Below are 14,336 nucleotides of genomic sequence, written 5' to 3'. Positions count from 1 at the left end.
ACAAACACCAACATGTAAATACCCTGTTTGTCGTCTTGTCGTGGCTTGTCATGGCTAGCGTGAATTTGACGTCGATGACCAGTGTCGGTTTTTGAACACGGATCAAAGGGAGTTTCGACAAACGCTTGAGGGGTTTACACGTTTGGCTTTGGTGGAGTTTGGAGTTTGCGAGCATTTGCCGCGCAAGCAACCAACCACATATAAGACTATAAAAATAATATGAAAAATTAATATGCGATAACTTTTACATTTTTATTTTTTGGTGCCAAATGTTTCAAATAGGTAATAAATATTTAAAAAAAAAAAAAAAGTTAATTTTTGTACCTATTTTCTTATTTTAATAAAAACATAACCTTACCCGTAAGATACCCTTTTCTTGATTTCTCCTTGGTCCATTTAAACAAGAAAAAGAAATCTGATGGAGTAAATACGTGTGAAAACATTGGGTTCCTCACGCACCGCCCAATTTTTTAGTCATTGCATATGCATATTGAATAACGAGACTTAATCTTGTTTGCACAGTAGGATATGAAAATAACTGTAGTACTTACTTGCCAGGAATAGAAATCGAATCCACAACCGACGCGCTTACAGCCAAATGCTGTGCCATTTTTTTACCTTACATAAGAGTTAATAAGGAAACTAGACACACTACTTAATAAACACATATGAAAATAAAATACAGTGGAGTATGTATCACAAAAAAAAACATAGTGAAATAATTTTATTTTGTTTATTTTCAAAAGTTTCATAAGATAACAATATGATTGTTATAACTTAACACATTAAATGCGTACTTATTTTATTGCACTATAAAACAATAACATGATGTGTCGATATTTCGAGGTTTAGTTTGGTTCATGAAATTGTTAATAAGATCATTATAATATATCAGTTTTGGTAATTTTTTTGATTGAAATTGGTAAATGGACTAACATTAAGTATAAATTGGACAACATTTTAAAAATTATATCTTTACGTACATTATTGATTTTCTATTTTTTTCTTATTTCTATATATTTCTATATTTCTTATAATAAATTCCTACTCTCACAATAGCAAGATATGCGTATTACTTTTCCGAAAATGTTATTTTACTTTATAGACAGTATTATCCAAAACAATTGACAACTAAACCTCATTATTGCGTAATACAATTGTATTAAACATCTCAACATTAAATCTTATCAAAATAGCGTGTGTTCTGAAAAAAAAAACATCTAAAATTAGCTTAAAATCTCATACTTAATAAAGAATCTCTCGTCAATTGTCAATTATATAATATTAATAAAATGTCAATTCTATTTTATTACTGTGATGTTTAATTTTGTAAAAATATACCTTTAGCTTTTTTTTATATATAAATGACTGTCAATTTCTTTTAAAATAAAAAAAATCATTATATAATAATTGTTAAATGTTTATAGTTAATTTGTGTGTAGTAAGATTTTCAAAATGTAAAACATCTACAATAACTTTATTTCATTATTTAGGCTGTGCGTCAAAAAAGAATAATAATAATATGTAACATTTAACTCTTCTAGAAGAAATCGAGGCAGACAAAAACTCACGATGGTTGGATGGAGTTGAGCGAGATTTGGAAACTCTGGGCGTAAAAAAAAATAGGGCAGAATTGATGATTGCCATTGATGATGTTTAGGGCAGAATTGATGATTGCCATTGATGGCCATTCTGCCCTATTCCTGGCTTTCTTATACATTCTGGATATTCTGGAACAGGCCAAGGCCCACCCGCGGCTATAGTGTCTTTGATGATGATTTAACTCTCCTCGAACATATTATGCATTATATTTATATTAAGTGCAGTAATTTTTTTTTATTTTTATTTATAATTTATAATCCATAATCATATTTGAAACTTATGTATAAGCTCATAAAATGTATTTTAATCCTAGCACTCATTTCTAAGCTAAGTAGAATTGGTCTAAGAATTTTTATATTTTGACAATAAAATCTTTTAACAAATTATGTGTGTCAAAATTCTATTAAAAGTTATTAAATATCGTGGCATAAGAGTCAGATGAACGAAAATTTTACAGAAAAGCAAAAATACTGTGAATAATTACCTCAAACTATTATACTATCTCTATTAATAGAGGTAGTATAATATACTTATATCTCTTATTATATTTTATTCTCTCGTCTATTGACAATAGCAATCCCGCAAAAACTTGGAAATTTCTGAACGCGATGGGAATAGGGGACCGGCGCACCAATGATTCAGCTACCTTAAACAACTGTACGGATTTGGACTCGCTGAATAAATTTTTTACCTCTGTCAATGTATTAGCTGATAATACTAAAGCAAGAACCCTTCACTCCTTGTCATCAAAATCTAATCCTGCAACAAAACCTTTCCTTTTCTCTCCTATTTCACAAGCGGAGGTTCGCAAGCATGTGTTGTCAATTAAATCCGACGCTACTGGGTTTGATAATATTAGTCGACGCATGATTCTTCTTACACTTAACTCAATTCTTCCTGTCCTGTGCCATATTTATAACTTTTCCCTTTCCCATAACGAATTCCCTGATGCTTGGCGTCATGCAATTGTGATCCCTATTCCTAAAGTACCTAACCCAGCATCTTTCTCAAACTATCGTCCTATATCCATACTGCCTTTCCTATCTAAGGTTCTTGAACGCATTGTACACGAACAAATCTATCTTTTCCTACACAATAACAACATACTATCTCCTTTCCAATCTGGTTTCCGTCCTGGGCACAGCACAGTTACAGCTCTAAATAAAGTCTGCGACGATATAAGATGGGGTTTTGAACACCAGCAAGTGACTTTACTTGTTCTGCTGGATTTCTCTAATGCATTTAACACAGTTGACTTCGATGTTCTATTATCTATTTTAAAATCTATTAACTTCTCCTCGAAAGCTACTGAATGGTTTTCCTCTTACCTACACGGACGCAGACAAAGTATCAAGCTTGATGGAAAAGCTTCATCAATTTGCAGTATAAACGCTGGCGTCCCACAAGGTAGTGTACTATCACCATTACTCTTTTCCATTTTCATTAACACTCTCACTCAACTCATATCGTCATCGTACCACCTTTACGCTGATGACTTGCAAATTTACACAACTGCAGCTGTAAACGATATACCAAATGCGGTTAGTGAAATTAATTCAGATTTACAAATTATTAGTTCCTGGAGTAAATCGTTTGGGCTCTCTGTCAATCCCAACAAGTCTCAGGTGTGTATATTTGGTAGCTCTAAACAATTGTCTAAATTACATTCTCCTTTACCCTCAATTTTTTATGATAATGTTTGTTTGGAGGTTAGTGAGAGTGTTAGGAATCTGGGAATCAGGATGGATGGTTCTTTTTGCTGGTCGTCTCAGGTATCTGAGCTTAGTCGTAAGGTCTTTTGTACCATAGGTAGATTGAGAAGATGGAAGAACGTCTTACCGTTAAAGACTAAAATCTCTCTTGCCCACGCTCTCCTTCTACCTATCCTAGACTATGCTGATACATGCTACTTAGATCTGTCCCAGCAACTACTAAATAAACTTGAGCGTCTGCAAAATCTTATAATTAGATTTATTTTTGGGTTAAGGAAACATGACCATGTGTCTCAGTATCGTAGTCAACTGAAATGGCTGCCAATAGAATACAGGCGTAACTTGCATGCCCTCACTCTTCTTTATAGCATCCTTTTCAATCCTGTTACACCATCCTACCTCAAGGAGCGTTTTAAGTTCCTGGGGTCAGACACCTTCGATTCCCAAAACCTCCGTTCCCACCTTAACCATATCCTCGAAATTCCTCTATGCCACACGAAATGCTATAGTGACTCTTTTACGGTTAAAACAGTAAAGCTATGGAATAAGTTGCCGCTGGAAGTAAGACGGTCCCAGTCAATTGGGATTTTTAAACGACGTCTTAAACTTTACTATCTCCAACTCAATTCATAAAACGACAATATTATAATTATATATGTATTTATCTTTAATTGTTGTATGTATGTATATATGTATGTATGTAGGCATTTGTGTAGATATGTATGTATATATGTAGATATGTATGTATAAATGTATGTATTAAACTATTTTGTGTTCTCTGAATATTGCTTTTTATATATTTTATGTACTTTTTGCACCTTTCTGCCTTCTTTTCTAAATTTAATCCTTCCGTTTTTCTTTGGTTGCCTGTAAGAAATCGCTTTTAGTGACAAGGCCGCCATTGCACACTTGTTAATCGTGTTTCTAATGATTTGTATTTTTTTTTTCTCTTCTTATTTGTGCAATAAAGTATTATATTATTATTATTATTATACTTAATAAGTCGGTAAAATTTGAGGTGGTGATTATTCATAGTATTTTTGCTCTCCTGTAAAATTAAGAAAATGTAGATTAGACATTCATCTGACTCTTATGCCACAATATAATATTTAACTATTCCATTTTTTTAATATAAATAATATTTTTGTTTTTATAACATCAATTATATTTTATATATGAATTAATAAAAACTTATTTTATTAGTTCAAAGTAAATCAATAAATTCGGTTTAGTGAGGCTGTAGACAGTTTCTAATATATATTATATGAGATATACACATATTACTTGATTGTTAAGAAAAGTTTCAATTTTTTATAAAGATTTTGTCAAATTAACTAGGTATACATAATAAAATAAATTCCTTAATTCCACTCAAGATCACATTTTTATGTAAACATTGTATAAAATATTTAGTTGAAGTTACATGAAAAGAAGTGTAACGTAAGAAATTGCACTTGGTGATCAAAAAAAGAAATCAAGACATTATTAGTTTAAAATCCATTTTTTTTTGTTTTCATTAATTACAATATTGTCTTTTAAAATTTTCTGTAAACAGTGCCCTTCGTCTTCTTTTTTGTATAAGCTTCACGCTGTATCCCGCACACAGCAGAGTAGGCAGAAGGAACCTAGTATTAAGACATTCTATTCCTCACTTTCCGCCCAATTCTGGAGGAATTGCTTGTTTGGCGGAGCTCAACGCCGCGCTTTGCCTTGACACCAGAGCGAAGAAATGAAAATATAAATGTAATTATTTACATTTTGCATATTTAATACATTTTTACATTTTGCATATTTAATTTGCTCGAGTGGGGTTCGAACCCACGACTAGCCGTAGCAGGCACACTTTAAGCCCCTGGGCCACGACTAGCCTCTGGTCTTCTTTTCTAAACAATATTTTAAGAGAAACTAAACATATTATAAAGATTCACCATCACAATATGTCACAGATTAGAAAATTCACTTGTGATTTTGAGGTCCATTGAAGTCCAGTCCAAAGTGTAGTTATATGAAATATTTTCAAAAACAAAAAATAATCAGGTATCCATAATTTCAAAGAAAACTTCCCAGCCGATGAGTTAGAAAACATTGTCTTTTAAACACTTTTTGAATATTTTCAGTAAATATTGTTATTACACACTTATTTTCTTGTTTTTCTTTTACTATCACTATCACATGGTGTCACGGTCCACAGTCCATTTACTGCAATAAATCACTAGTGGACAGTCTATTGAGGCTATCAGTCAGGTCCGGACCACCACGGTCCAGTAGAGAGGACAGGCCGGAGAGTTCACCGGAGTTAAGTTGCGGCATCCCATCTCCTCTGTCCTGGAGCAGGCCTATGATAGACGTGGAGTCTGTGCCCACGGTTTCTATCAATTCCTGTTGGGGGATCTGGGAAAATGAATTAATATATAAATTTTAAAAAGTCCCGATACAAATAAATTCTTTTGCTCTTACATCGTTTCATTAACTAGAAAAGAGCTGATGATCTTACAAGCAGCTGAACATATTTTCTTAAATAACAAATAAGATCACTCTCGGTAAAATCACTTTTCAACAAACTAAAATATAAAGTTAGATCAAAATTGGTTCAATGGGAACTGCAATGCCACAGACAAACATACAGATACACACATACACAGTCACGTCAAAGTCTACCTTATATTGTAACACCTGTTTCGGAGGTTTAAATTTTAGTAGGTTATGCTTTTATAATAATGTCAAATCGTTGTTTACTAATACATAGTATGTCGACAGAGTGGAGATAATCTCTAGTGCAGACACTGACATGGCGACTAGCGTTTTCATTCATCTACGAAAATATATTTTTTAAATAGCACCTAGATATTTTTGGTGTATAATTTATTTGCTATAATTATAATATTAATATAACATAATACATACTGTCTGCTGCATTAAATTTGGGGAAATATGTCCCATTGATGGGGACACGCCACCATGCATTGGAGAGATTCTGCCCACCATGCCCATCCCCATTGCTTGGACATTAGGGGACATTGCTTGCATGTTCGGGGACATTGCATGTACGTTGGGGGACATTGCTTGCATGTTCGGGGACATCGCATGTACGTTGGGGGACATGGCTTGCACATTTGGGGACATTGCGTGCACATTGGGGGACAATGATTGCATGTTGGGAGACAGAGATTGCATGTTGTGTAGGTTGGCCATGGGGGAAACGGATGGTATGTTTGGGGGCACTTGCATATAATTATTTTGGTTCCATTGTAACATGTCTTGTCCGTATGACATTTGACTTTGTCCAGTCATAGACATGCCCGGTTGCATATCCCACTGTAAGCAAAATTTAATAAATTAACAATTTTTTAATTTAATATAATTTTTTTTTTGAAAGATAAAGAAAATAAGGGGATAAGATATTACAAAATATCCACATTCCCCATTTGTTTAGTCATCATATGGAAAGAAATTATAAAACGAAAAAGAAAAGATTGCAACTATAATTGCATTTTTTATCTTATTGTGTAACTAATACTTAAATAATGTAAAAACAAGTAAATCATCACCTGGTAGGAGGTCTCCGGCATGGGCTCGTCATACGGTGGCGAGAACACTTGCCGCGGACTGCTCATTTGGTGAGGCGGAGTTTTATCTATAAGAAATAAACATTTTAAATGAAAAAAACATAGTAACAAGACGACCTACTAATAAAAGCATATTAAAAATATAGTACATACCTCTTGGTTCTGCCTTAATGTTGTCGTTCGCAAATCCTGAAAAAATATAGATATTTATAAAAACAAAAATAAAAAAAAAACATCGCCATGCATTTAGTGTATTTTTTATGATTACATCATTAAATCAATACATAAAAACTTAAGTTTATAACTTGTGAATGTAAAACAATTAAAATACCAATTAAATTTAGATTTAAAGTTTATCATAAAAAATACAAATTATAAACAAATCATGCAAACAAATAAACAAAAAATATGCTAATGTGCATATTATGTGTGTTAAGTACATTAAGAAGCCTACGTGTCGCAAAAAACTTTTGAAGCGAAAAAAATCCACCTAAATTTCTTGTTATAACTATAATAAAAAAAAGTCGACATCCATACTAAATAGCGAAAGTAAAATATTTTTAATCGCATTGCTTAGTTAGACAAATAGCGCCGTTGAGTTCTGCCACCTAACAAGCAATTAAAAAAAAACTGACGAAGTACGATACGAAAAATATATAAAAATATACTAGCTTCACAACAAAATCAACAATAAAAAACACATCCATGCTATAAAAAATTGACTATACCTTTTTGAAATGTCAAATGAATAACATAGATTTTGGTGGGAGACAAGAAAAAAACTAAATTGGTTCTTAATTTATTAGCATTTTGACATAATTTACACTCGTTCAAGCTACGCTTTATATATAATATCTTTTCCATAAATAAAGGTGTACAAAAATGTTTATATACATTATCAATCGCAAAAATTGCAATTTTTGTGATCAAAATGTCCACTCTAAATAATTTTGTATCAAAATTTTCTATAACAGATTGTAAATTCATCTAAAGCATTATTTTACACATTTTTAATGTGATATGTTTTTTTTATATATTTTTATATATATCTACGAGTAATCGGAGATTAGTATTCATTAATAATAGACTAAGCTTTAAAAACTCCTGTCACAAATATAGTAAATATAGTACAGCCTTACAATTAACAAACTGTATTATATAAGTGATTTAAAAAATGACGAAAATTATACAATACTGAAGAAATATATCTGAATTAATCAGATTGTAACTAAATGCAAAGACAAAAACCATAACAGAATAGAGATTGGATTCAAAAAATTTTATTTTTACTGAATTACGGAAAAGCTTATTACTAAAATGCACACAAATACTCTTGAGTAGAAATTAATTTCTTTAGAAAATATGATTGAATACGATTGAAACAAAAAAAGCAGATTTAAAAAAATGTAATGGTTTAATATGAGGCGTTTCATATTTATTAAAATAATAATTTTCTGGGTCTAAGAAGACAAGGAAGGATGCCTTGGAACTACAACACACAATTCATCAAAATGGTCAAAGTAAAAAACGGTGTCATTTGAGAAACAATTTCAAAATAAAAATAATAAAAAGGTAATTATTTTAACATTAAGACACACATATTCCCATTAGCATACTTTCTGTTCATAATAAGAATTACCTATATCGTAATACTCTATGCTTAAACATAGCGACGTATAGGTAAAATTAACGTATTTTTTATAAATTTTATAATAATAATAAATGAAAGTATACGGCAATATATTTTTTAAGATTTTTTAAACGTTTAAACCTTGTAATAATCATGGTTTTCGTTAATTACTTTCATTTAGTAAATATAACTTATTTAAAATATTCATGTTTAAATTATAGCTTGATATAGCGTATGTAAATAACTAAATGGCTTCGGAGTAGATTATAGCTGCCAGTATTTAATACGAAAGAAAATTAAGACATGGTATTCAGGAGTTCCACTCCACAATATAATCATAATTTTTATAACTTTTCAAATACGCACCATTTTAGTCGAAAAACATTAACCTAACAATACATTTATAAAAAAACCGTTATAACATTTAAAAAAAATCAACATTTACATTATAAATTAAACAACAACAATTATTTTTTTTTAATTAAAAAAAAATCTAACATCTAGTAACATCATTAAAAAATGTTTTATCATTAGAATCAAATTATACTATTACATTATAATTATTAATGTAATATATAGAATAAAGTAATAAAATTTAAGTAATATAATGGTTTTTCGTAAACAAAAAATATTGATGACGTAAACCAATACTTAGTTAATGACGACACCAACTAAGATTTTTCAAAAATTAGTATCCGTCACCCAAACAGAAAGAAGCAAACCACCACCTATCAACGCCGGACAAAGGAAACTTATAATTAAATACCCATAAATACAAATATATAAACAGAATGATAAAAAAGAGGAATAAATAGAGAATAAAGTTCTATATTTTTTTGATTAAACAAAAACGATCACTTCTGTATATATAATTGTCAATTAACAACAATCCCATTAAAACAGAATCGATTATACAGATAATTATTTAAAATAAAAATATTTATATTGAAATTTAAAAAATCGAATATAAATAAAAAAAACGATTTTTCCAAAAAGGGTTCTACAACTAAGAATAGAAAATATTTATAAAACATTTAGAACACACGAGAATCAAAAGCGCTTCTTGGACGGTTACCAAGGGCGTGGTTTCAAATCCCGCTAAAGCCTTAAATATTTTCCTTTTCCAAATTTTTTTTAAATAATCGATTTTGTTTCAATAATAATATTTTAAATCGAGTGACACTTACTGTCCTCGTAAGTCTGCAAAGTGGGGGACAATGTCTTCTGTCGTTTATGCTTTAAATAGCTCGGATCTAGAAACAGGTCAAATGTCAATAAAAAATAATAATTAAAACATTTTAAAATGCGAGTTCGAATCTCAAATTAAACTTAAGCCGATAAAAATGTGCATTACAGTTTAATTTCTAGTGATTCTTCATTCATTCAGTATGTTCATAGTTTATGTATGAAAATATATTACGAAATTTTCAATCAAAGCCTTACTTCTATTGCATACAATATAAAAATAATCTACGAAAATTTCGTCATATTTGGGCGGAGTATGTCGGCATTATAATATAAATCTATATTTAGATATACAGTACAATCTCACTAGTATGGAACTTTGATAGATTAAAACCACTAATAATGTGGTACACACCGAATATAATTATTAAAAACACGAAAAAAGATTTTCTAACAAAAACTACAGTTTGCAAAACATACTTCAATTAAAAAATATTTTAATACTATTAAAATAAATAATAGTAATATAATATGCTATAATCATAAAAATGTCTGCAGATTGACCGGCACCCTCTGGTCTACAATAGTGAGATTCTACTGCTATTCAGTTTCAATTGTGACTTGTGACCACTGTTATTCCTATTTGTGGTAATTACTAGTGACCACATGTTATGAAATTTAGTAACATCTGTAGGCGAATAATAGCAATTATTTTCAACGAATTTCGAGCCAGCTAACTTTCTTTAACTTGGCAAAGTTAAAAACTCAAAAACTTGGCAGAATGGGCGGAGCATGACGACATTATAATTATTAATCTGTATTCAGATATAACTAGTATGAGTCGTAGTAATTGTGATCTATAGTAATGGTAATCAGTTGCAATTACTAATTATGGAACTTGGAAGCGTCAACAGGCGAATAATAACAGCTGGTTTCGTCAAATTCCGAGGCGGTCGCGTGCGGAGCTACCGCCATATACAACGCGTAATGTTCCGCTTCCGTCAGATCTAAGTCATCTTGTAGCTTGCGGAAGGCAGAGGCGTCGAGCGCCAGGACACTCTCTGCCACTAAGATTGTGCTTCCGTCAGAGGGGGGCAGAGCACCCATCGATTTAGCTTTGTTTCCTTCATCTGCGTCCCCGTGTAACGATATATGAGTGACGCTGTCAGCACAACTGTCTCGCAAGGAGGCTGCCGACGAGGCAGACGCAAACCGCGACGGTCGTAGCCCGGACACGCTACTAACAGATCTCCCGACGGGCTTAGCGCGTGTTTCTTTTCTACCCTCAGATTTGACACTGGGCGCGGGCGATTTTTCTTTTCGTCGGAAAAGACGCGAGAAAAACGATCGTTTTTTAGGTGCAGGTGGTAACGGTAGCGCCGGTTCACTGCGAGCCACTTCCGAATTACGCGTAATGGGAATTAGTTTGCCTGGTTTTAGAATACTATCGACGGACGTTTGACTAGTACGTAAAGAGTCTGGAGCTCGTCGCACTCGTTTAGGCGGTAGTGGAGGCGCCTTTTCGTCGTCGGTGTCTCGTTTCAATGGTGCAAATTCTACTATAGGCCCTTTGTACGTGTGCACTTGTACTTGCACGTCCTCATAGGGTTCCGTATCGGGCTCTGAGACAATCGAGACAATGGGAGCGGGGTCAACTATAGGCACAGGATTTTTAAACGCGAGTTGCAAGCTAGTATAGGTGCCGGCATCGTCAAAATCTTCGAGTTCCGCGTCAGCGTCGTTTAACGCCGTGGCAGTTTCCAAACGCGTGCGGTTTTCAGAGTATATTTCGTCTAGCTCAGCGACTTGATCGAGGAGATCATTGAGGCTTCTTTCGTTGTTATCGACGACCATTACATCGTCGGTGGTATCATGTATTTCAATGGTAGGTGGGTCAGGAGAGTCGCTAGTAGATGACACTATATCCTGTTTTTCAGAAGTATTATTATTCCCATCGGTGGGCCGGTCGGAGACGGAAGGGGCAGAGTGCTCTGTAAGGAGAAGAGAGAATACATTGAGGTCAGGTAGTGGTTTCCTCCCAATACCTTGGCTCTTCGGGATGTACTCGAAAAGCATTGTGTTGCTTCTGGCGTTGTCGGACGTCCTCTTCAACTGAAGGTACACCTGGAACAGATTTATCGTATTATTTTAAAAGTATTGTTTTTTTAATCTTTATGCTGTATTTCAAATAGGTATAGTGGTAGAACTCAAAACCGCGCAATTGAAAACTGTATGAATAAAGTTAAGTTTCTAAGAATAAATATAATTTAGTATTATTAATCTGCTTAGACAAAACAAATATATACGTCACTTTTATAATTTGCTCGAACATATATAGCACACTCACCTATTCAAAAATATCAAGTTTTGGGAAACGTCAAATAAAGAATTGTACAAAATTAGGGTTATATTACAAAATCATTTTTAGACGATACAGTAGTAAATATTTTTTAAATTACATAATTGTTGTTTTATTTATCTAAATTATTACTTCCTTTCTCAAAATTATGGTTTTTTGATAAGGTCATTATAATTCTAAAGGTGCCACAAGTACAAATACGTGCGGAAGTCCACGTAGTACGGTGTATCAGATAAACGTACTCGTAGCTCTATGAGCGACGTGATCAGATCTAGCGTATACGAGTAATCTATATATATAAAATCGAAAGGTCACTCACTCATCACGAAATCTCAGAAACTACAAGTGCTAGGAATCTCAAATTTTGCATAGGAGTTATTTATAGGACGTAGGTGCTCGCTAAGACGGGAATTTGCAATATTCAACTTCTAAGGGTTTGTTTTTGGGGTTGAAACTTTGTATGAAACTTCGTTACTAATGACATTTGTGTTTGTCATTCGTTACTAAATGCTAGGAGTCTCAAATTTTGCATAGACGTCACTAGGACGTAGTCATGGAGACAGAAATTAATAATAACATAGTTCACGCGGGTGAAACCGCGAGCGGGCCGCTAGTATATTATATTCATATGTCGATTATATTACTGATAGCATATTGGCATATTGCCACTGGATACAATAATTTATATAATTTTTTTTTCTCAAGAAAATTCAACTTTACCGTAATTTATATTAAGGCAAAAGAATTTATAAAATCTATGTACCTACACCTATACATATAACGATGCTGGCCAACTGTACTGTGCGTCATGTAAGCGGGTTTTCAAAACGGAATTCGGCTTAGCGAGTTACATAAGAGCCCACCAAAAATAAAGTAAAATAAAATGCATAATATTGCAAATAATTCCATTTACAAAAAGAATATTTTGACTTTATATATTAATTCGAACGTTAAATATTGTACAACGTGATAGTGTGGTAGTGATGATTACTACTATGATTACCTGTACATGATTCGGCACATGCCGGTCGCGGTAGGGCGGCACGTGGAACACTATAGCAGTTAGTTTGTGTACTAGCACTATGTTAGCATACTCCTCCCACTTAACGCGCTCGCCATCCAGTTCGAAAAATACTACTGCTATGTCTTCGCGTGTTACCTGAAATATATATATATTTAATTTTATTTTTTATTCATTCCTCCTGCATAAGGCTAAGACAGTCCCCACTTTTTGCCTAATATTTGAGACATTGCGCATTATGTGGCGAAGCTCAGTGCTGCGTTTTGTATTGATGGTTCGCTGACACTTCTACCTGTATATATTTGGTTTGGAAAAAAAAACCTTGGAAAAACATCAATTCATTTTTGGAAAAAAAATATATTAGGCTTTTATAGAGTAGTTAAAACTGTGGTTTCATTTAAAGTAGTGCTGACAAAAACACTCTGTATATTTACTTATGAACTGATTTATGTAAAACTCAAGGGTTACTCATTTAAAATACGATAGCATAGATTGTATGTACGATGCATATATGCATATAAATATTAAATGCAATCGAGATTATTTCCAGTCACGGACCTAACGAGTGCTAGGCGATACGAGTATTGAATACATTATATGTGGTGCACTATCCACTTCTTCATATATATTTTTTATATATAAGATAATAATATATAATTTTAAAAAACTCATTTAAAATAGTTTCACTGTTGCAATAATGTATTAAACCATAGTATTAAATTAATGGTATTAATACAACTAAAGGCAAAATAAACAAGCACAATTAGGATTAACAGTCGGGACCTCTTTAAATTATGCGGGGTTCTGGTAAAGATTTTATTAAAAATTTTATTTCTAAATAACTATATCTATAAGTTTATAACAATTAATAGATAGCTAGATACTAGTAAAACCAATGTTATTCAATATTATCACATCCACCGATAGATGGCGCTGTACCATTTAGTTACATTTCTGACTCGCGCTATCGAAATGTTATTATAAAAGCATAAGTAATTTTAGGACTTGGCCTCAATTATCTCTGGTTTCCCTTCAAAACGTATAAATCTTTCGCCTTTTACTAAAGATTTCCGTGGAGGGGAACACTCAAATGAGTCTTTCATATTTTTGAAAATCTTGCCTTCTGGGCAAGATCTTAAAACTTATAAATTATATATTAACTAGCGGACGCGCGCAGCTTCGCTTACGTATTTAGGAGTGAATTCTAATAAACCATGAAACATGTGTTCAATAAAATATTTCTAAATATTTTTATAATAAG

At 32.5% G+C, this 14,336-nt stretch overlaps 1 protein-coding gene and 1 non-coding gene across 6 annotated transcripts in view; one reads left to right on the top strand and one right to left on the bottom strand.

Moving 5' to 3' along the window:
* Positions 1 to 719: 719 nt before the first annotated feature.
* Positions 720 to 14,336, bottom strand: part of LOC146528544 (embryonic polarity protein dorsal-like) — a 37,224-nt gene continuing 23,607 nt past the window's right edge. For 4 of the 5 annotated variants that reach the window (XM_085203057.1, XM_085203058.1, XM_085203060.1 and 1 more), the window contains 2 exons: positions 13,058 to 13,213; positions 9,770 to 11,819 (listed from right to left, as the gene is read on the bottom strand). In XM_085203057.1, coding sequence (XP_085059183.1) covers positions 10,581 to 11,819; positions 13,058 to 13,213 — 1,395 coding nt within the window. In that variant the 3' untranslated portion in view covers positions 9,770 to 10,580. The other variant, XM_085203061.1, reaches the window with a different exon arrangement.
* On the top strand, positions 14,092 to 14,209 carry LOC146528545 (U5 spliceosomal RNA). Its single transcript, XR_014879136.1, has one exon. It is a non-coding gene; the product is annotated as a U5 spliceosomal RNA (small nuclear RNA).

This window comes from Heliconius melpomene, chromosome 19 (assembly GCF_056956725.1).
Source record: "Heliconius melpomene rosina isolate 202511_hmr_F chromosome 19, ASM5695672v1, whole genome shotgun sequence".
In the NCBI taxonomy this organism is placed as follows: Eukaryota; Metazoa; Arthropoda; class Insecta; order Lepidoptera; family Nymphalidae; genus Heliconius; species Heliconius melpomene.
This window is presented reverse-complemented; position numbering and strand designations above follow the sequence as displayed.